This window comes from Drosophila santomea, chromosome X (genome assembly GCF_016746245.2).
Source record: "Drosophila santomea strain STO CAGO 1482 chromosome X, Prin_Dsan_1.1, whole genome shotgun sequence".
NCBI classification, from domain to species: Eukaryota; Metazoa; Arthropoda; class Insecta; order Diptera; family Drosophilidae; genus Drosophila; species Drosophila santomea.
In genome coordinates this window covers 16,643,836-16,667,930 of record NC_053021.2, presented here as the reverse complement: position 1 = coordinate 16,667,930, position 24,095 = coordinate 16,643,836, and the positions used below count along the sequence as shown (strand labels likewise).

Below are 24,095 nucleotides of genomic sequence, written 5' to 3'. Positions count from 1 at the left end.
AATTGAAAATGCAAAACGAAATTGGCAGCGGAGACAGAGTGGTTCTCTGTTTCTGGTCCAGGTTTTGATTCCGATTCTGATTCCGATTCTGATTCTGATTCTGTTTCTGGGTCTCTGTTTCTGTTTCGGTTTCAGTTTCTGACTTTTTTGCAGATTGCAACTCGGTTCCTTCGGCTCTTGGGAGAGAAAGGTGGCAGGAAACGTGGGCCGTGGCCGTGCGTAATGAAGACGTTAAGCTCGGAGGATCAGCAGTGGGCTATGTGGATGTGGATGTGGATGTGGATGTGGCTGGAGTCGAGCGGATCTTCAAGAAAGCTGCCAGGCATACGTCGCCGTTAAAGTCCAACCCCATCTCCATCTCCATCAGCAGAGTTACCCTCTTTACCGATCCTCAGCTACACTGAAGATAATTCTAATGGTTTCTTAAATTATTAAGTATTTTGAGCGCTAAAAGTTGGAAACTTCTAGAACAGCATTTATTTAAACACATTTATATAAGATAAATCAATCAAAAGTTAAAGCAACCAATCATGTAATCATGATATTGAACAGTTCTAAATTGACTGGCATATGACTGGGCTTTTTCGCGCAGTGTGCGTAACTCTTTGAGTCTCGTTTCGGTTCCGCTTGCATGTTAACTGAAATGAAAATTCGTATGAAGGCGAGAAATTAATGAATCATTCACACCTGCATGACGGATTGTCTGCATTACTCGCCACTCTGCATCCCCACTCACCTGGGTTTTGGGTCTGGTTCTGGGTCTGGTTCTTGGTCTGGGTCTTGGTCTGGGTCTGGGCTACGGGATGGCTCTGGGTTTTGGGTTTTGGGCTCCATTTTGTTGGATTCGAGTGCGAACGGGGGGCGCGGCCTGGCTGACGCTTCTGCCGAAGGAGTTGCCTTCTAATTTATTTGCCTGATGTGTGTATTACATTTGTGAGTCCGCCGCTGTCCTTGCAGCCGTCTCTTTCGTCCCCCGGCGTTGTCGTCTCTTTCTGCGCTGTCTTTGCTTCAGCGGTTGCAAGTTGCATTTCTGAAACTCTTTCTGCCCCGAGGTCGAAAGCTGCGCGACTCTCAGATTCCAACGGATGCGAATGATGATGGGTACCATGGTTGTCGGTGTGCAGAGCACATAATCACCATTTACAATTCAATTAATAACTCTTTACCCCCTTTTAATCGATGAAGAATTCAATCAAATCAAAGTTAAGTAATCCGACAATGCAGCACAATTCGATTCAAGTTCTTTTTTTTTGCTACTAAGCTTCGTGAATTGTTTCCACCGTGCGAGCTGCGTGTGAACTTGATGGATGCACTGCCTCCGCCTCCTGGAGCTGCTTTCCTCTGCCTGGTTTCTTATGCTTAACCCATCGAGAGCCTTCGGGGTGTTGGCTGGAAATTAAAAAGCACTCGCATTTTGGCATGCGTACTCCTAACCGTACCGTACCCAAATCACCATCGCGATGCCACACTCTTGACCCCAAAGAAAACGCTACAGTCGAGTCCCACGACTATCAGATACCCGTTAATCAGCTGTAGAAGTTCGGGATGCCCATGTCCCACTTCCCGCCACATATCCCGCCATGGATCAACAAACTTTTGCCAGATCGACTGGGCTATTGATCGTAATTAAGAATATATATACTCTATATGGTCGGAGACGCTTACTTCTGTCTGTTACAAACCTGTAAACGCATCCAGTATACCCTATTACCCCACGAGTAAAGGGTATAAATACCAGACACACGGAGGCGGTTGCTTTGGGTTTACAGTTTATTTTCGCTATAGTTCCTAGCTAACCACCGAAATCATAGTAGACTTATGGAATCATAGTGCAACACCCGATATTCACTAAGATCCCAATATGGATTCGATGCTGAAGGGCGAGCTGTAGACGGTCTTATTCTGTTGTGGTGGTGATGGTGGCTCCAGTTTTATCTGAACGCCCATGTCGTCGGCATCCAGTTCGCTGCTGGTGCTCTTCTGGTACGTCCTGGAGGAGCAGAAGGAGTTGTCCTGACTGTCGCCAGTATTGTCCTCCTGCCCACCGCACACCGCCACCACATCGATGGGCGGATCGTCATCCACCTCATCCTCCTCATCGTGCTCCTCCTCCGCCCAGTGCTCCTGGTGGGTAGCTAGGTAATCGGCCTTCAGGCGGGCATAGTTCACCTGGATTCCCTTGAGCCGCAGCTTCCTCGCCTGCCGATCGATGGCCTTCTTCATCCGCTTGCTGCGCTGAGCTCTGTTCAATGTGGATTTGTTTTTGGATCAGGAATTTGATCGGGTTACAACCTGGTGGTACTCACCGTTCCCTGGCTCGCAACTCACTCGGCGGAATGGGGGCACCACTGCAGCTCTGGGGCTGGGAAGTGTGCGCCGGTCTGCCAGGACCTTTCTTGGTATGATCCTGTTTGCGCCACTTGGCACGACGATTCTGGAACCAGACCTGCAAGGAAACGGTTTACTGTGGATTTGCGATTTGAAAGGATTTAAGGCGAAATTGTACAAGGATGAGAAGTGGGAATGTTGGCACTGCCAGAGCCATAATATCCATTACTAGGTAATCATAATTCGTTTCAATAAGTCAGCAATTCAGATGCGGACGATTAACCAGGTCAGGCCAAGGGCAATGTGTCATGGATGGATCGGATCGTCATCATCATCGCCCTGGAGATCGTGACCACACAGTGCTGATGATAGTGATGATGATGATGATGATGATGGCTATGGTGATGATGCGGATGGAGATGGGGCTGGTTGCTTTGGTTAGTTGGAGTCATAAACAAGATGGCGTCGCTAATTGACGTGCAGTTTGCCGGGGCATCCAGGCGTATCAATGGGGCGGTGGGTGGGGGTTTGGGTTTGGGGTTTGGGTTTGGGGTTTGGGTTTGGGGTTTGACACTGGGCTGGAGTCGAGGAGGGGCTTTCCAGTGCGTGCCTGTGTGTTTGCGTGTGTGTGTGTGTGTGCGTGTGTGTCTGCGACAATTTGAAGTCATTTGCATGCATTGTGCACTTTTTAATGTGCAACAAATTGTTTTCGAACAGCGGCATGCAATGCTTCGTTCCCGACTTTAACAAGAGCCCCCCTCCTCTGCCTCCTCTGTCCCTCAGTTCTCTGTTACATATACATACATACATATATATATGTACATATGTATGGTTGTAGCTCCAAAGCCCGTGGAGTTGAGTTCGCCATTCGAGTGACGGACAGACTGTCGCTGTCTTGCCGTTCGCATTGACAAATTGATATGTCATGTCAAGAAACAATTTCAGACGAAAAGCGTAGCCAAATGTCCCCGTCCCCGAAAGAGATAGAAACAGAGCGAGAGAGTGAGAGAGAGAGAGAGAGGCATATTGCCAGATAGACAAAGACCCACGATAATCACACGACTGACATGCAAAGTCAGCGTCAGCCATCGGTGGGCAATGTGTGGGGGGTTAATGGGGGGAGGGGTGGTGGTGTGGGTGGCCAGGGGTTAAGAGTGAGCCGACTGGCTAGGGGGGGGGGGCGACCAAAGGGTTAAGCTACGCTATGGGAATGCAATTGAAATCATTACAACAACGAGCGACACGAAACGCAATTGCAAATGAAATAAAATGAATTATAATGGATAAAAATAGTCAGGTAATTGGTTTTATTGAGTAATTGAGTTCCAGTTGCCACCAAATTGTTTTACAATGCTCACGCAAATGTTATCGACACGGTTCCAAATGGAACCGATGGGGATTGTGGATTGGGGATTGGGGATTGGGTATCCTTAAAGGGTATCCCCTACGACCTTATAGGAATTGTTTAATAATTTGTAAGGCATAACTCACCGCTATGCGACCCTCCTTCAGATCGAGTTTCGTGGCCAAGGACTCGCGCATGAACATGTCAGGATAGTGACTTCCCTGAAAGGCTTTCTCCAGCTCCTCCAGTTGCCAGGAATTGAAGTTGGTCCTGCAGCGCTTCCGCTTCGAGGACTCCGCATCCTCATCCTGCTCCAGATTGGACTTGGCCTTCTTATCGCATTGCGGATCTGGTTTAGCAGAATTATAGTTAGATTATAGTAAAAATATCAATGTAGAATCAATGTAGAAATATCAATGTTACAAGGACAATGGAATGATCTCGATGATCTATATATTTCCCCGAATGTATATGCATTATAAAATTGTTAAAATCGCTGTTCTTGCGCATAAGGAGTTGCTCCCAAGTAGATTAGATCGCTAGCCAGCCATTGATAGCGCCCACAATTATCCCGAATACTATCTAAATGGGAATGCCCCAGTCAGTGGGTGTATTCATGAGTCCACGTATCCATGTTCACATGTTTCCATGTATCCATGTATCCCCATGTATCCATGTTTCCATGTGTTAGTCCCGGGAAAGGCGGTGCCCCGTTCGTTTCGGTTTCGTTTTATAATTGCAAACAATTAAAGTCTATTTATGCAAATTTCCAAGATATGCAAGCGAGACCGCAAACAGCAACGGCAACGGCACACTGAAACTGAAATAGAAACAGAAACAGAAACAGCAACCGGAAGCGGAAGCGGCCACGCCCCATTCCCAACCAGACCAGCCCAGCCCAGCCGCCCCCTTTGGAAATTCAGCAGGATTCGAGGAGGAGCGTCGTTTGTCTTTCTAATTTATAGCGGCGCAAATTGGTTTCCACAATTAGGAAGTGGTGGGTGTTGCTCGGATATGTTTAAAGCTCCAATGGCGGAAGTAAATTACTCCTACAAGCCGACCCCCTCCCCTCCCCTCCGCTCTCCTTTCGTATCCCCCCGCCCAATCTAGTCCATACTATACCATACTACTACACTATACCATACCATACCATATAATTCTATCCTTTTGCCGCCTTGCCTTCGCTCCGTTCGGTTGCAGTTTTAAGTGAAATTTAATTGCAAAAATTTGCCAGAGCCAGTGCTCCGCCTGCTGACTGGGCAATTACAATGGGGGTAAGGACGACATGATTTCGGAGCTTTGGTATTTCGAGGTTTGGGCCATCGACTTGTGGAGCCACCAAGCGAGCGGTTAACCACACGAACCACCAAGTGGAATGGATTCACTTTCTTTCGTAAAAATGGAAAAAAATACAATAAAAATCATAGAGCGGTCGGCGGCTACGTGAGTTTCATATGCTGAAATGCACACAGATTTCGACAATTTACAAACACATCTGCTAGCAAATCGAAGGAGCCGCAGGACGCAGGACGCAGGGGGATTCAACCCCTGTTCGACACGACCCAGACATTTCATAGAGTTCACCAAACACCAAACAGCAAACAGTGAACAGTGAACACCAAACACCGAGCAACAAACACAACAAAGGGGCAGGTCCCTGACAAGGACCAAGGAGAAAGGAGCAAGGAGCAAGGACCATATCGGCATCAGTGTATCGGTGTCCATCCAACGCATTGTTGGATTTACCCCCTGTACGCTCGCAACCTCATCATCACACTTGAAAGAGTAAATAAAATATAATTCCTCAAGGGTGTTATAAATAAAATTATCTGAATTATGGTTTTTGTTGACTTTCCGACTCCCCGGCAAATGCGGAGAAGGACGAAGGACGAAGGACGAAGAAGGAGTTGCAGTAGAATCGTAATCGTATCCTGGCATAGTTTCGTGTGTGCCGCACAGCATTTTCGGGGGTTTGTCCACCTAATTTGCCACGAAGATTCTGGCAACTGGAACAGGTCTTTGGCTTTTGTTATTGTGTATCAGTTCGGGGATTTGGATTCCGGATTTCGGATTTCGGATTTGGGATTAACAGTGGACTGGGAATAGGATATCATGTGTGTGTTTGCTGCTCGCCAATCGATAAGGGGGCGTGGCAACTAATGGTTAAGACATTTGCCGGGCATTTAGAGGCGACGCCAAGGTAAACTGGCCAAACTGAAACTGAATGAGACCCCCAAGGATTGATGGGGGGAAGTCCTGCGAGGACCTTTCATTCAGAAAGTTACAGTGCGAGAAAAGTGCAATGCAAACTGTTGAAATTCGTTTACAATTCCAGCAGTTTATATTCATAGAAATAGTTAATATGTTTTAAAATATAAGATGGTACTCCTTCTGAATATTTATCCATTTATATTTTAGATTCTTATAATTGGTAAAGACACATCTAAAAATAAATACAAGCAAAACAGCGCATTAAAGCTTTAAATACTAATTAATTCGGGCAATCGATTTCCGCCTCACTTAAAATTCAGCTAAATTAATTCAGTTGAATTAGTTTGATCATAAACTCCTTCAGAGTGCTTTCAACCCCCAACAACAAGCGCTCACCCCCCTCCCCTTCGGTTGGCTAATTAAAAACGTTAACCCAATTTAAATTAGGCCAGCGAATGGTAAATCTGCATCCGAATCATATGCAAACTCGGCAGCGACTGAGTGAAAAGGCGATCGGTGAAATTAGCATATAAACAGTATAAATTGCTGTCTGCTTGCCGTCCAGTCGAGCATCGTTCCAGAGCCACAAAAAACCCAGAACCCAGTGCCAAGTGCCCAAACCCAAAACCCAAACCCATGCCCAAATCTCAGAGGCAACCCCAGAGCAGCGGGCCTCATGCTTTGGCCCTTAGTTTTGCCTAATTTCAAAGGTCGTTAAACAAACAAACTCAAGTGGAACAAAATGCACACGCAGATGAAGGAAGGAGGCCCTCGGGACGATGATGATGATGGGCACAAGGACACAAGGACACCATTGCTCGTGGCCTGGCTCATAACGATTCCGAAACTACGAAACGACCCACAAAAAATTACCCAACAAATGCCCGTAAAAATCTATAAAAAAAAGGCGATGTTGAATTGCAAAAGAAAAAATGTGAGGGCTCATTAGCATTTATAGGCCACACAAATGTCGCTGGCTGGGAACAGGAAATCATAGTAAAAAATGTAAAAAAAAACAAAAATGCCATTTCAGGGTGCCTTTTTGAGGTTCATTAGAAGCTTGTCACATGATTTGATTTGCCTGACTTGGAAAAAAAAGAAACTCCACTGCAAAAACACAAATAAAACGCCCAAAAAAATGGCCACACAAACTATTAGGGCTGCTAATTATGCGACCCTCAGTTTGACTCCTGTTCACTGGCAGTCAACCCCCAGGATCATCGCCTAGAAAGGAAAAAAACTAGTGCCCAGAATCAGGCATTAAGTCTGACACGCGCCCCTAACACGGGGATTTCCAACGTACGCCTCTGTTTCACACTCTAAACTCGAATTTTAACCCCTTTTTTTTTGTTTTCCACCAGCAACAAGGCCGCTTTTCATTGCCTGTCAAAGGCGTTTAGTTCCTGGGCAAATTGATGGATTGTCCGTCCGAGTTTTGCCCAACTCCAAGCCAAATTCAAGTTGGTAATGGAACTAAATTGTTTGCTCAGCGCATAACGTGGGAATCTGCTGGAAATTAGAAAAAGTCTTTTAGATTTACTTTGAACTGCTTTTCCCAGCAAGAGTTGCGTATTATCGCCCACCCAAAGCTCTTAGTCGCATAATTAAATCTTAGTATAAAGGTGGTTTACATTCAACCCCCTGCCAAGTGTTTAAATAAGAACTAAACTGGGATAAATACTACAGAGATCAGAGATTCCCCTAGAGAGGCGATCGCTTGAGTCCATCATCATTAGCCGACTGCGACTCCGCCAAGCGCATTACAGTAGACACTCGGACAATCGCCATTTGCGAGGTGCCCAGTAATTTGTCTAGGTTCCGACGACTCAGACGCCGTCACTCAACTGGGTTTCATGTGGTGGGCTCCCCCCCTCCTCCTGTTATCCTGGCCAAGTCCTTGGCCACAGTCTCATTTCCGTCGGCCGCTTTATGGGCGAGCAATAATAACCGCAATCGGAGCTGAACTGGAGCTGCTTGCTCCAAAGGCACCGCACAGTGGGCCACAAATGTGTGGCACTTAATTTAATGAATTTCTTTGCACTTTGCCTGATGCCTGGTTGCCTGGTTGCCTGGTTGCCAGTCGATGGCGATGTTTCCAGGAAAGGGATCTCCAAAGGAGCAGGGGCACCTCACCGGCTGGCTGCCCACTTGCCACATGAATTTATACGAGTTGTTTGCATTAAAACGAATTGATCGACACGACGAGCGAGTGCAATCGACAGCAAAAGGCTGTCCCAGGTATTCTTCTCCTACTGATACTGATACTGGTTCGGTGCTGTATATTCTGGGTTACCTGTTCCCTGATCCCTCCTCGGCACCGAGCGATCTGGTCGAGCCGGGTCATTGCTCATCTGCCAGGCCAGGCACGTCAACGCGGCAAATTACTTTGCCCTGCTGCTGCGATGCAAAATTGAAAATTCAAGTGGAAGTGGCCGAGTGGTTAACTTGGCAACATGCTAGCCATCTCCATCTCCATCTCCATCGCCCAGTACCTGTTGCCATGCCCCCTGCACTCGGAGAAATCTAGCGGCACATCCCATGAATCTAAGCGTTTAAATATCAGCCTCCTTTTAGGCCAAGTTAACTAAAAGAATTCTTCCCAAGTTAACACCTTTATATAAATGGTTTTTGGAATCAATGCTCATTTCTAAAATTTGTGCATATCACATCATCATATATCATAATATGTGCATATCATATCATATATCATATCATATTATATTGTTTAGTAAAAAATAAATTTAAGTTGTATATCTATCCTATTGTAAAAATATGGCAATACCCATTGCATTTGTATTATTATTTTTGGGGTAGTGTATTAATATTATTGAACGAAAGTAAACGCCTATTAGTAAATATATCATCTATAGAGTAATATGTTGCATGTACATATTATCATATTCGTTTTAAAATCTATTTTTTCCAGTGCACTATTGCCTCTCTCCTGTTTGCTGGTTGTGCTGCATGTTATGATTAAATTTTGATAGCCAACAACAATCAAGTCAAAGAAAATCAATAATTTTTACGCATCTTGTTACGATGTTGCCAGTTGCCCCCGCTCCTCTCTCTCTCCCCCTCCCTCTCCACCGCAAGTCCGCTCCATTGGACGCCCCCCCTGTAACCCCCCTCGCCCAGAGCAAAGTCTGCTGCCATGACGAACTGCTCTCGAACGATCTACCAGCTACGATCGACATGCCAAAGCGGCGCATAAATGTTTTGTTGTTTTAATGAAGACGTCGCTGGATCTTGGATCTGGGGTCCTCAGTCTTCACTCTTCAGTCTTCAGTCTTCGGTCTTCCGCCTTCAGTCTTCCGTCTTCAGCCTTCAGTTTTCAGTCTTGCCGAGTCGAAGAAGACATCAAGGCGTTGCATGCCACATTTTTTACCTCGTTCTTGCCTGCTTCTCTTTTTCTTTTGTATTTTTTTTTGCGCTTTCGTTTCTTTATTTTTTTTATATATTTTTTTTGTTTTTTTTTTTGCTTTGTTTTTCATTTTTGCAAAGGGGCGCGTCAGCGTCTGCACGCCAAGAGGATCGCTCTATCGCTATCTCTATCCGGGTATCTGGCCTCTCGCTCGCACGCTGCCAGCTTGTGGCGCATTATTACGAATAGGGTCTAATTATTGTGGCAAGCCCCTGAGCTATAATTTGCCTGATTGATTTACATAACGATCGAAAATGATCAAGACATTAATTTCTTATTAACGTCGTTTCGTTCGGTTGTTCAGTTTGTTGCTTGTTTCGTTGGTTGGAGCTCGTCTTCAACTTTAGATCGCCTACGTCTGCTCCGGGTCCAGCTTGGAGTTCGAGTTGGGGTTCGGGCACGGTCAGGTTTTCCTTTGGCTTCGGTCTCTGGGGCGTAACTCTGAACGGGGGCTGCACTCGTTTTCCTTCCCCTTCCAAATTCCAGCTCAATACCTCCAGCCCACTTCACTTCACTCCACTCCACTCCAGTCCTTTGCTTTTCTTTCCCTTTTTGGTTCCCTGCTTTGTTGCCATGTTCGTGGCTCTAACATCTTTCCATCGATCGCCGGTGGGTTCTGCATACACATGCACATATATAGCTGAGTATATATATACATATATCAGATCGGGGGGCGCCACTAAAGCCACTTACAGTGTTGCATGTGCTGGCTACATCTCTCATGTTTTTGCGCCAGCATTCCGTCGAAAGCTAATTTTCATTTCATTTACCTGCTTTAAACGCTATATTATTTGACAGTTATGAATTTGATATGGTTTGCCAGGATCCCAGGCTGGATTTTCTTATGCCACATGGCATGACGTGAATTCTTGCATGCTCAACACCATTTATATCGGATCCCCTTGATTAAGCCACTTCATTACATGGTGCTATAACACGTTGGCAGCGCCTTGTTTGCTCTCGGGAATGTCTTTATCATGTTTATTGCAGCACCAACGAATGCAGCTCATATTGCTATCAATAAAGTGTGATTATTCAAATACAAATCTCAATACATTTTCCCGCATAAACGACCTTGGCTTCTTTTACAACTTTGGTGACACACAATAATACTGCCCCACGTTGGGCGCCAGTTTCTATGGCAGTCGAGCTTAGGCCAGTATTATTTATAGATGTTACATTTCTTCAATTAATCAATTCACAAGAGAACTTCCGCAAGTTAACGCCGCATAAACGATCTTCGCCTTGTGCCACTTTTGTTGTTTTCAACCAATTTGGAGCTTCCTTATTCCAACGTTCCCCGTTGTTCAAGTTCCCTGCTCTCGATCGTTTTGTTCGTTTCGGACATAATTAATGTTAGTTTTAACGCTGCTTGAAAATGTTATTTCCCTTGATTATAGGAGGACTGCCGTCTGCTCACTGTCTCCATCTCCGTCTCTGTCCCTGTCCCTCCCTCGTCCCTTCTCTTTCTGCCGCTGTTTACGGCCGCTGATTGTTGGTTGCCTTTTTTTCCCCCCTCATTTTTTGGCGTTTGCACCGCGCTGCTCTGCCGCTGCGGGCAGTCATGGGGAAACATTTTATGACGATTACTGTAATTCGTTGCCGCAAACAATAATTACTTTCCATTACGAAAATGGCGGGCATATTATCACCTGAATATCACACATACACACACACACACACGTCACATTGCAAGCGGCACCAACACCAATACCAACACCAATACCAACACCAGTACCAACACCAATACAGGTGTGAAGCCGCGCCTGCGCCGGCGTCAGCGTCAATGTGGACGTCACTAGGGGATCCCAAGATTGCAAGATCGCAAGATCACAAGATCTGCAGATGCCCAGATACCGAACCCAATTCGCTATGGCAAATGGGACCTTCGGCTGCTTGGGCTTGCAACGTTGTCTAAAATTTTCGGTAATAAAATATGACAACTCAATCAAGGCCCATAAAAGAGCCAACACCAACAAAAACAACAACAGCGAAAGCAACAACCACAGCAAGAATAATAATGATCATTTTGGGGCGGTGCCCGCTTGAAGATCGGCTACAACAACAGAACCCGAAAGCTTCGGTAATTTGCAGAGGCTGCAAAGACGATCAAAATTTACGATCATTTTGTTTTCAAAATCAATTTAGAAAGGAAGCGCGGCAAAGATCAGGCTCTGCCCGAGAAAGAGATAGTCGGCGCGGGTGCGAGCGAGAGCGAGACAGTGAGCGCAAATTGAGTTCTTAAGTTGTCTGAAGGGTTCTCGGGGAATTAGGGGAACTTGTGGAGCATTGGGGAACCTGGGGAATTGGGGGAACCTTAAGGGGAACTTTGGGGGCAAACTGGAACTGAACCGAGTCCTCCAAAGCTGCGGATAAGGCCATCATGCCGTTTCTCGGGGATCTCGTTTTGGCCCTGCTTGGTTGGGATTCTCCGCCGTTTTCGGCAGTTATTAGCCTGGTAAAACACGAGTCTTGCACATTTGAGAGCTTGTAATTTACTTAATTTGATTACGAAGCGACTGCGTCCCGCTCTCTTCATCTTCGCAGAGGAGGCGTGGTCCAGCTGTCTGTCTCTTTCGCGCTTTCTGCGAGTGCTTGTGTGTGTGTTTCTGGGTGTGTGTGTGTGTGTTGCAGGTGCAAGGTTGAAGAACGATGGCAGTCACTGATTTAGAGTTGCAGATTGCCATTTTATTGGCAGAATTTGAGCGAGGTTAGTCATGCTACGATGCAATAATTTGCATTTTATTAAGATTTATCTGAGACCTACTATAATTAAAGCGACAGATTGCAGGATGAAGAATTTAAATCAAATTAGTAGTTATGTCAGATAATATTATATATATTGTCTTTTTCCTTAGCAGAAAGTTAACCTTATTTTGATGTCTTCTCATAACTCAACTAAAGTATTTAGCTCATTACACATACTGCCCATTTACAATGCCCAATAACACATTTATTTTAATTTGCTTCTGGAAATCCACTTGAGCTCCCCACCAGCTCATCCAGTTAAAGGGCAATAATCCCCAAAATACGATTATGGCGTGGGTTTCAAGACCAATTTCGGTTGCTTTGTATAATTAATTGGACAAACAAATCTCGACGCAAAAGCCAAAAACCATGCCACAAATGGCATGGCGCACAAAATCTATTAATGTAGACAATAGTTTATTAATTGAAAGTTATGTCTGAACGCGAACCGATGATTTATGCACAAACAACGGCAATTTGAAAATTTGAGCAAAAGCAAAGAGCACGGCAAAAAGCTAAGCAGGTAAAAAGCAAAAACGACGGAGCGACGAAGAAGCAAAGAGGCGAGCATAAAAATTGATTTCTGCTGCTGCTTTTAATGAATTCTTCCCCAGCAGAAACAACAACAGAGACAGCAACAACAACAATAATAATAACAGCAACAACAACAATAACAACGACAACAACAACGGCGGCAGTATCAACAACAACAACACAATCTCAATCAATTTCCAGTCGCACATCACATCAAAACAAATTACCAAGGAATTAATTTGCCATCGGAATCACGCAAGCGCAGATTTGGGCCCACGCGAGCGAAAGAGAAAGCAACAGGGCGAGCAAAAGGGAGGGCGACAACGAGGATTTTGGCTACACAGAAAGAAAATCTCAACCCTGGCTTCTATAATATAATGATAAAAGCAAATGCAATAAATGATAATTCTTAAATTGAATTCACAGGGATATTTTCAATGTTTTGAATGTTTTTTTTAAAAAAGTATTTATAAAAGAATTTCAATTGTAAAGCTAAGCCATTGAAAATACGTCTTTTTGTTAGATTTCCTGATAATCGAAGTGTAGGCAAATATGCCGTGATTTCTTTCGGTGTACAGGATTCAAGCACAACGGGTTTTCGGGCGATGGCGATTAATAGAGCGAAAGTGTGGGCCACAGAGGGGCTGGATGTGCAGAGGGGGGAGGAGGAGGAGAAGGAGAGTAGGTAGGTGCCGTGATTAATACATGAGGATTTAATTAACTTGCCATCGCGCTATCTCGCTCGCGCACATCTCATTCCCCTGGAATGCGCAAACTATGGCGACTGCGACGTCGCCGCGCTGCCGCGAGAGTGGGAAAGAGATGGGCAGAGGGAGCAACTTGTTGTAAATGGTAGGTGTATGTGTATCATAAGCAGGTGAACGGGTGTGTGTGTCTGTGTGTGTGTGTGTGTGTGTGTGTGTGCGTGTAATTGAAACGTGTTTCGCTGTTATTGTTGTTGGTGTCGAACGCCTGCAGCGCGAAAATCGGTGGCATGTATAATTTTTATCACCTTTAATTAACTTTTCAATTAATAAAAAAACGCAGCAACAACATCGCCAAACATGTTGAGCGCATGTTAAGCGAAAAAGTCGCAGCTGCCAAAGCTGACCACAGCAGTGCGAAAGAGATGGCGCAATGGGGGTGCGAAAGAGATGGACAGTGCGAGGCAGACGGACGAATTGCCGACGGCATTTGGCCAAAACGAACAAAAGTGTAACGAAAAACATGGCCAAGTAGCGGAAACAGATACGAAGACGAATAAGAATACCAATGTCCACTTCTTCCACTCTTTCTGCTTTCGACTTCCGTTCGGAACCACTTTGTTCTTAAACCTATCTACTATATCAACATTCCTATAAACAGCCTGTACTCATTTTACCCAATTTCGTACTATCTGATTTAGACTGTATGTACATATGTTACTGTTTTTGTAGAAATTAAATGAATAATTTATATATAACCTAAATACTTGTTAAAGCAACAGGATAAAATTACCAAGCTGTTATTGCTTTTTAAACTATATTATATTTACACTATATTATAAAAGGGAAAAACCTTGGTTTCTATTTCCAAGCCATTTAAATGGAATAACTTCAAATTAAATTTATTTTTTAGACGGACTTGCTTAACGTTGGCATTGAAAATGAAGAGAAAGTTGCTGTTTTATACAATTAAATCTGGGAAAGTCACGCACGTTTGCTCGAACGCAAAGTAATGCCAAGTCAATCGTGTCCCAAAAATTGATTAAAAACCGCATCGACTCGTGGAGAGAACAATAAACAGTGGGGCTTCGAAAAGCACGGAACGGAAACGGAAATGAACTCACACTCGCGACGGGTAAATGGCTTCAAAGTCAGCTAAAAGTGTCATTACAACTCACCGAAAGCCAAAGCAAAGCATGGAAAAAAAAAGCAAGGAAAGCCGAAAAGCAAAAGCAGAGCACAGACCGAAACAACAATAGCAACAACATTGAAAAATAGGGAAAACTTTCAGGGACGTCTGCTGCACCTACCGCCACCCCTCGCAACCACTGGAAAACCTCCCTAGGCATACGGCTCAATTCAATTTTATCGTTTCAATATTAACCCAAAACAACCCCACAATATTGCCTTCATTTAAGGTTTATTAGATACAACGACAACGTTGTGGAGGCAGCTTGAGGTGGAGCTACAGTTTGCACGGTCTTGGGGGTTACGAGGTTCGGCTTTTGGGAGTACGGGGGTATGGGGACTTCGGGTTGGGGGAGGGGGGGGGGGTGGCGACTGGGTAGACAGCCAACGAGCGGAACGCTCTTGGATACAAGAAATATTGTGACTACAGCCAAATCGAGACTAGGAAGTTAAGTCGAGGGAGCCGACTATAGTGCACCCTCTATATGTATGTGAGAAGATTTGGGTAATGATTTTCCTAGGTCACAATAAAAGATCTATTTAGAATATGAATATATGTTATATATATATTAGAGAGTATGTATTAAACTTATTTTTAAGATCATGCCTTTGAAATATATATTTCCCAAATTTGAATATCTTTTATTAATAATAGATGAATATAAATAATAGATGATTGCATTGCCTTTATTAAATAACTTGAATGAATGTCTCATTTGATCTCCTAAATCCGTGTGCATTTTTGAATTTACTACAATATCACTTTATTTGCTAGGTACTGCAGCAGTCGATTCGAAAATACTTCTGTGCAGGACACGAAAACCAAAATTTTCCAATTTACAGACGAAATCCGGCAGGAGAAAGGAGCTTAGAGGGGCGAAGGAAAGTGGCGGGGCAGTGAGGGGCAAAGTCAGTAGACAGGGCGGTGTATAACAAGGATAAATGCCTCGGTGTGCTTTTGCTCCTGCTCCTGCATATATACCCATACATATATATATATATATATATGTATGAATATATGTACATATATATCCCCCGTACGTTTGCATGTATTCGTGTTTGTATAATGGCATAAACATTGATCCAACCGTAAAACTGGCTGACAATCGAGTTGGGCGAAAAGAGCGACAGACAGCGGGCGAGAGGGAGATGGTGAAGAAGAGGGAGAGAGAGAGAGAGAGAAAGAGAGAGACAGGTCCTGCCAATCCCCAGTCCTTTCGCCCCCGTAACTCCCCCTGTTTTTGGACCATGGCACTGAGCCAAACCGAAACGACGCCAAGCCAAGTGTATAAATTGTATTAGCCCCGAAGTGTCGTGCGGCTTTTCTTCTGCACACCCCTTCCCCCCTCCTTCTTTGCACGATTTTTCCTATTTTGGCCCGGGAAAGTGGACGAGTGGGGGGGGGGAGTGGCGGGGGCGTAACCAGGGTAGGCAATTGCTCGTCCTTCTCCCCTTTCCGCTCCATTTTCCTCTTGGGTGGTTGATGCGCACCATACGCACACACACGCACCGCGAACCACATGGCGTATACGCAATATGGCCGCCATCGTTGTCCTTGCAGACGACGGGCAAAGTGGAATGGGAGGAATGGAGAGGGTGAGAGGGGGGAAGGATAAAAAAAAAGGGCAGGAGGACAAGTATGTCGAGGCAGAAGCAAGAATAGCACCACCAACTCGGTGTCATTTGCAGCAAATTGCAAACCGCAACAATTTCACAAAGGACAGCGAAACAAGTGTCACGCACACACACACAGAAACACACAGAGTGTCGCAAGGATACACACACAGACACACATACACAGAGATCAGCAGGGAATAGAATGGAATGGAATGAACGGGAATGGAATGGAATGGCAGGGCAATCTGTTTCAATATAAACGCACATGAGGCATTTACGAGAGAATCCAACAAGCGTCGAGGGTTTTCCGAGTGGGCTCTTCATTTTTGTGTCCTTTGTGTGGCATGTGTGTGTGTGTGTGTGTTGGTGGGTGGGTGGTTTTGGGTGGCCACCCAAACGAAGCTGCCACTTAAATGCCGCTAGATTTTGTTGTTTGGTCAACAGTTTCTAGTTGTGCCTCATGCTGAGATTTTTTAATGTGCCTTGCTGTGAAGTTATATATGTACATATACAGCTCTTTTAAAGTATCGAATATCAGCAACCTTTTCCATATCCCATGTATATTCAATGACAATGTATTATAAACAAAATAGTACTATAGTTTTTATGCCGTAGGGTATACACACTTCGATGTGAAGCAACGAATTCAACCTCACCCACTTGATTCTAGGGGTTGCTGCCACCGAACACACATACATATACATCCACATCCACATCCACATCCACATCCACATCCACATCCACATCCACATCCTTGGACTCCCTGGGGTGCCATAATTCTTGACGAGCTCATCTTTTACTTAAGTTTTACATAATTTTCATGTCGTCGAGCGGGGAGTTCGCTTGTTGGGCTCAAGTCCATGGAGATAACATAAAAATCGGGACGTGTGTGGGTGCTTCTGCTACAGGATGTTGCAGGATATTAGGGGTTTTTTTTTTGTTTTCCTTTTCCTGGGTGGCAAGTGGGTGGTGAGCTTAGCTTTAGCGGTAAAACGCTCGATTCTACGTGCTTGCGGCTTTTCCGCTTAGCGTTTCGTCGCTACTTGATATTTTCCACCCAAAAAAATGTTCCACCCTCCTGCTATTTATTTTGTGGCTTTGGGTCGTGTAATTGCCTTGATTTCTTGACACTTGTCGACACAGATTGCCAGCAAAGTGGCGAAATGAGTAGGGGATAAATTAGTGGAGGCTCGACTGATGGATTGGCCATTCTATATCACTTCCCACTTACCACTGCCCTCCGCCATCCACAAGCAGTTATTAAATAATAAGCGGGATGGGGAAAACCCTTCGCTGCCGCCAATAAATCTACCAATTTACCAATTTAACATTTTCGGGCGTCTAACCCTAATTTGCTAATCGCCAAACGAGTTGTACAAACGAGTTGGAGGGCGGTTCGGGGGCGTGGCACTTGTAAAGGTATTTAAGACAACAACAAAAATTACACCTCAAAACTGCAAATGGCCAAAGAACAGAGAAACAAAAAGGAATACAAGTGAAACAAGTCAAGTGGCCGAAACAATATACCTCTTAATATTTTTTTTTTTTCATTTTTTTGCCCTACCCACAAGCACTGCTTTTTTCGCCCCTTTTGGCCAAAAAATGTTTTAATCTAGCGCCGCCATCTTTGTGCTAAACGGTAATTCAACAATGGTATAACGGCGCAAAGCAGGGGCGGCGTGGGCCAAGAAGGGGGGAGGAGGGGTAAAGGGGGCACTAAGCCAAATCCGCCCCTTGAAGTGTTTATCCTTTGGTTTTTGGGCAGGGGAACGGGTTTTGTGTTTTTCTTTTTTTTTTGGGGCAGGACTGGCCTAAAGTGTTTTCAATTTAAGTTTAGAGAACAAAACGCCTTTTGATTTTTATTAGTCCACCCAAAAGGGTTTGGGGCACACCAAAAAAGGGCGTTGAAAATATTGGGGAAGGGGAGCAGAAATAAGCCACTTGGTAGTGGGCAAAATGAAGTGAGTTGGAGCTGCCAAAATGCATTCGCAGTGGGCCTAGAAAAAACCAAAAGAAAAAAAGATGTTGGCTTCTATTTTGGCTGCCTGCCATTCTGGTGAATTTATGGCCACCGGCCAGGGTTGTCGCCCTCATAAATTATGCAAATGCTAATGCAAATGCAAGGACAACATGGGCGGGTTGCAGTATTTAGAGCGATATAAGGGCGCTGTGCTTTTTTGATAATGCTCTGATTTTCTGATTTTCTTGTTTCTCGTTCGCTTTTTTGGCAACCGCCTAAATGGGGCTCCACTTAAATAATTATCATTTCCCGGGCCAAACGAACAAAAAAAAAAAAATGAAAACGAAAAACAAAAAACAAAAATAATAAATAAATAAAGCGGAGAGCTCGTCAAAAGCTCATCAGGGGCCCGACGATCGGACCAATTAGTGCAACGAGCCCACTGAGCGTTTTATTAATTATCCAAGGAAAATCTCGCTGGAAATTGGACCAATACCCCTCACCACATACCCTATACCCCATAGCTATCCCTTCCAATTGCCCCGTTTTCCGATGCGAACAAGAGTCCCATTAGTCGCTGATGTTGATGGGTTGCGTTGTTCGCTTTTCGGCTCTTCGGGCTTCCAGTCTTGTTTTCGATCCCCTCCACTCCCCTCCCCTGCCCCTCCCCTTCCCCCTCCTACAATATATACCACTCACTCAATCTTTCACTTTTGGGCGAGAGAAATCTTTGGATCAGCACTCATTCACTCGTCCATGCAGAGCATCTATCATCTACACCTGAAAAAAATGCTTCCCAATGCCTAATAAATAAGATTGGTTACTTTTATTGCTGTTGAAAATGTTGGATTTGTAACGAAATTTCCTAAAACTAAAGCTTATTCAGTTATGGCGAAAACAGCGATTGAAAATATGAGGTTAACGTAAATTTTTTTTGTAAATCGCAATATTTGTTAAAATTCTTTCTTAGCTGTGCGCTTAGTTTTTAAAACTGCTTCAGAACTTATAGAACTAATGCCTAAAATGTTAAATATTGAATACGAGCTTGAGAATAAACTATTCAAGTTGAATAGCCATATCCTTTTCATGCCTTTTTAAATCAATTGAATTTTTGTTTCATGTTACTAAGAGTAAACCCCGCTTTTTCGCCGTGCAGCGGTACCTGTTCCCATCTTTATTTTCCACTCGACACAATCACAATTAATCTATGGCTCTAGTAGTTCAGCCAAGTTCTCCCGGTAGTTCAGCTCCATCCAAAACCCCTCAAAACCCCATCGAAAACCCTCGAAATGATGGCAATTACCAGAAGCGCTCGCGGTCAGCGCTGCCTAATGAGCGGCCAACGGCTGGAGCGGATCATCGGAGATCACCTGGAATCACCTGGGATCACCTGGGATCGCCTGGGATTTGGGAGCCAACAACTCAATTCATTCATCACCAATTCACTGATGATCGCCTGTCGGGCGGGGGCCCTTATGTTCGGCCCAGAAAAAATGTTAGAAAACAGAAAAAATAGAAGAGAAAAAAAAAAACAGAGAAACCGAATGAAAGGAACCTGACGGGGCGTGCCAATGGCGTTCTTATTAATTTGCCCAATTTCCACAAGCAGAGGAAAATGGGGAAAACTTAATTAAAATGTCGTAAACGAAAATTGTATGTTTAGGCACGCGGTTTTCGGGACTGGCAGGCGAGGGGCGGGAGAGGGCGGGTGGAGGGAGGGCAGTGAGCTACCAAAAATAATTAAGACATTTCGCTGCGAGTTCGACCTTTTTCCCCTGCTTTCCTTTGGGCGCACGAAAAATGGTAAGAAAAATAGCTGCCACAAATTGTTTGGCTGCCCAATTGCCACAGGTCTTCCCCCCACCCCCCTCCGACTTTCCACCGATGGTTTTCCATCGCTCGCTTTACAGTTTTCAGTTCCCCGTTTTCCTCTCTCTTTCCTTTTTATATATTCTTTTTGTATTCTGTAGTTTCGGGGCCGCGACCGAAAACAATAAAAATGACTAATGGCAGCTAATTTCCCGTCGTCGAGAAAAGTAGGAGGATGAGGCCCAGCAAGACGGCCAATTCGGAATTGGAATTGGATGCGCCTCGAAAGTGGTTCAATTGCCAAAAGACCAAAGACCAAAGACCATAGACCAAAAACAAAAACAAAAACAAAAGAGAAAAGGGCGAAGTACGAAATAGGAAATACAGGCGTTTCCCGAATTGGGCGTGAACTGGGCGAAAAACCAGGAGGAAAACACGGCGAGAGGAAAGCAAGACTTCACCTGTCACTGCTCATTTCCCATGCACCATTTCCCATTTTCCGATGCCAGCTGCCTCGCACCTCCCCGCATTTTCCATTCACAAGTTGCAGTTACACATTTTCATTGACCTTAGAACTTAAGCCATATATTTAATTAAAAAAGTGCCAAGAAAATGTTTATGATAGAAAATTTGGTGTTTTTTTTAACTATGTTTCTAAGATAGACAATTTTTTGTTTTTTTTTTATTTATCTATGTTTCTTAGAAAAGAAGATATTGGAGTTTGGGGTTTTTATTGATAATAAGTCTTGCCAGAAGTATACTTTATATATTTTCTCATTCAGCAAAGTTTATTTACATCAGCACCGTTTTATAAAAGCCCATTAAAGTTTTTACTGGTTAGTTACCAATTTCCCCAACATTTCAGCCGATCTCATCTAATCACCCACGTTTAGCGGTAATTCCCGGCAAGGACACTTCCGAAATGGCGTTATTTATGACCACCCCCCACATGGCCACCCGCATTCTATGTCCGTATGTCCGTGTGTCCGTATGTCCGTGTGTCCGTATGTCCGTGTGTCCGTATGTCCAGTGGCCCACTCATTTGTTCATTCATTACATTCATTAACTTTGCGGCGAGCTTGCGCAGATAATGCCATTTTCCAAATGACCGAATTGGAATGGAAAACAAGTTTTCCGGCCAGGACCTTTATGCCGCCGCGCAGTTTATTCAATTTACCAATAAAATTTCAATCGAATTGCTCCTTTTAATCAATTCAGCGCCACCCACACACGCGCAACACACGCATTTACATACGCGCATGCATAATTCGTGTGTTTTTATGTTTTTTGATCAATTTTTAATCAACAACAGGCGGCAGCAACAGCAAAATCTACAACATTATTTGCCCGCAGGCCAGCACTTTCAATGTGTGTGTTTATGCGTGCTTGTGTGTGTGTGTGTGTGTGTCTGTGTGCGTACCTTTGTGTGTTTTTGCCAGTCTGTAATTGTTGTTGCGGCTTGTTGATTATTCACGTAATTAAATTTGGCCAGCAATTTCGTGTATTTTGGCCAAATGCGAATTGCTTAGTTTATAGAGAGCCAGTGGAATAGAGTGGTTTTTGGTTTGTTGTATATGCTATTACTAACCTGAGCTATAATATTATAATTAATTATGATCCGTTGAAAAATTGTTACTAGTTACTTGGAACATTCATTGAAAAACTGTTACTAGTTTCTTGGAAAATTCAATAGGACTTAGCTGGTATTATTATAGATATGGTATTATTATAATTAAACTTACCCGCGCGGATGTTCTGCGGATGCTGGCCTGCTAGCTTCCTCTCAGGACGTTCAATGGACGGCAGTGATTCCACTTCACTGGGCTGCCCAGCCGGATCCCTGTCCAGTTCCCGATGGAGATCCCTTTGCTGCTGGATTGCTACTGCTGCGGCTGCTGCGTTTGCTTGCTGCATCAGCGCCATCTGGCGGAGCATATAGATGGAGGTTGCGGAGCTGGGGCCATCTTCCATTCCATCTTCCGCGGCATTTGGGGCATCCAGGGACGACAGGCCGAGTAAGGCCGACCAGCCGGGCACTCGCATGTTGACGACCGCTGCTGCCGCGTACAGTTGCAACGCGGTTGCCTCATGAGGATGTGGTTGCACATTCTGAACTTGCGCCTGAGCTGCGATTGCCAGCTGTAGTTGTTCGATTAGTCGATCCATTTTTGCGTTAATTTTGGCTCAGTTCCTGATTAATGCTGTCAACTTTGCTTCTCTTTCACACAAGTCAGTGCTAAGTTGACGTTTACAACTGCTTCGTCGAAGTTGAATTCTGGGCACTCTATATTATGCTTTTAGGATTTTACTAGTTCATTTTACTAGTTCATTTTACTAGTGCATTTTACTAGTGCATTTTACTAGTGCATTTTACTAGTTCATTTACTTTAATATCATAATATTATTTATATTTTTATATTATTATTATTTTTATATTTTTATTATTTTTATATTATTATATATTTATATTATTATTATTTTTATATTATTAGCTTTCTTTTTGCTATAATTCTGGAACCCTGACTCAATAGTTTTTGCTTTGTTTATGGTTTTCCTTTATGCTCGCCATTAACTCTAGGTTACTTTACGTTAACTACGGGTTAGTGTTCATCTCGGGTTAGCGCTAACTTCGCCTTAGTCTGCAGGCTCTTTCGGTTAGCTTCGTTTTATTTGGGGACTCAATTCACAAGGCACTTGGGCACACACATACACACAAGACACACAGGCACTGAAAAAAATGTAGCGAGTATCCTGGCCGCACAGTGGAACGCAATGGGCGAAATGTGCGAAATGTGGCATAGCCTGCACAGTGGAGCGGATCGGCGGCCCACTGGGCAAATGGCTGAACTCAGTGCAGCGGCGGCGACAAACAAATTGATTCGAATTAAAATTACGGCCAGCACTCGCTGGAGTTGTGGAGTTTTGTGGAGACGCACCGCGAAGTCGGTGCGAGCGGGATGGCGCGACGGGCGCGTTCAAATGAATAATATGTGGAGTTCGTTTCGTCTTCTTCGTGTTTGTTTAATAAAAATGTGCACATGTATGTGCGAGCGTGTGTGTGTGTGTGTCTGTACGTATGTGTGTATGGGAAGGGGGGTACCACCGCTACAAGTCAGTGGGAATAATAAAAATGGGGAAAAAAGTGTCACCAATGTTGGTTGGTTGCTCGTGGTTTGAGTCTGTGCTAGAAAGTGAGATGGCGACACCTGCTGCAGCAACAACAGCAACAACAACAACAACAACAACTGCTGCAGCAGCAGCGGCGGCGACAACAACAAGAAACTCATTTTCAACACTTGATGGTCAGCTGCCGTTGTTGTTGTTGTTTTAGGGTCGCATGCGCGACTGCAAGCAAAAATCATTAACGTTCAAATTTATGTGCGCCAAAGCGAGAAATAACAAAACGAAAAGCGAAAAAAGGCACAGAACTCAGCGGAAGAAGAACAAGAAGAACAAGAAGAAGAAGACGACCAAGCTGAAGCTGAAGCAGCGGCAGCAGCAGCAGGAGCAGCGGCGTCGACGTCGACAGCGCAGTCGTGGCAATAAAAAGAAAAATGGTTTCACTTAACAAACATGCCAAGGCGCCGTCCGCAAAAACCCACCACCCACTGAAACCACCCACACCACCCCCCACTTAGACCCCCCACCACCCCCCGCGGGACACGCTTAACCCCGCACTGGCCCACAAATGGCCAATGCAATAATGGTATTTTTCTGCCTGACTAAATTGTGCGACAGAGAGGCAAGGCGGGCGAGAGAGAGAGAGAGAGAGAGAGCACGCGGGTCACAAGAAGAGAGAGCGAGCGAGAGCGTGCGATGCGCAACAGGGAAAATGAAATGAAAAACGCCAAAAAAATTGATTTAAAGTGAATCAGTGTGCGTGTGTGTGCGCGGGTGTGTGCGAGCGTAACCCAACAAAGAGCGCGAACGAGAGGGAGAGCAATAGCCAGCGAAGGCAGAGAGCCAACACGAGTGCGGGCGAGACAAACGTAGTTCGGTGGCAGGCGTGGCCAGAGAAAAAATAGGGGGAAATTTCATATTAATATGATTATGGCCAATTTAAGACCCGGCAAGAGGAAGACGGCTAGCGAGCAGCAAGAAGAAGAGCCACTGCTTGGCAAAGAAAGGAGAAGAAAGAAGTGCATGGCGAAGAGTGGTGGGGGTGGCGGGGGAGTGGGTGCTTTTCCCTCGAACGGAGAAGAAAGAGAGGGCACGAGCAGCGCTGTCCCT

At 44.7% G+C, this 24,095-nt stretch overlaps 1 protein-coding gene across 1 annotated transcript; it reads right to left on the bottom strand.

The window, feature by feature from the left end:
- Positions 1-1,752: 1,752 nt before the first annotated feature.
- LOC120455813 (homeobox protein unc-4) lies at positions 1,753-22,130 on the bottom strand. Its single transcript, XM_039642273.2, has 4 exons — positions 21,608-22,130; positions 3,820-4,022; positions 2,307-2,446; positions 1,753-2,242 (listed from the first exon to the last, which is right to left on the bottom strand). The coding sequence occupies exons 1-4, from the start codon at positions 22,029-22,031 to the stop codon at positions 1,849-1,851; spliced, it is 1,161 nt and encodes a 386-aa protein (XP_039498207.1). The 5' UTR covers positions 22,032-22,130; the 3' UTR covers positions 1,753-1,848.
- Positions 22,131-24,095: the final 1,965 nt, after the last annotated feature.

Coding starts and splice junctions, on each gene's coding strand:
- LOC120455813 (XM_039642273.2), bottom strand. CDS start 22,031: ATGGATCGACTAATCGAACAACTACAGCTGGCAATCGCAGCTCAGGCG. Junction 4,023..21,607: donor TCCGCAGAACATCCGCGCGG/GTAAGTTTAATT, acceptor CTGCTAAACCAG/ATCCGCAATGCGATAAGAAG. Junction 2,447..3,819: donor TGAAGGAGGGTCGCATAGCG/GTGAGTTATGCC, acceptor GTTTCCTTGCAG/GTCTGGTTCCAGAATCGTCG.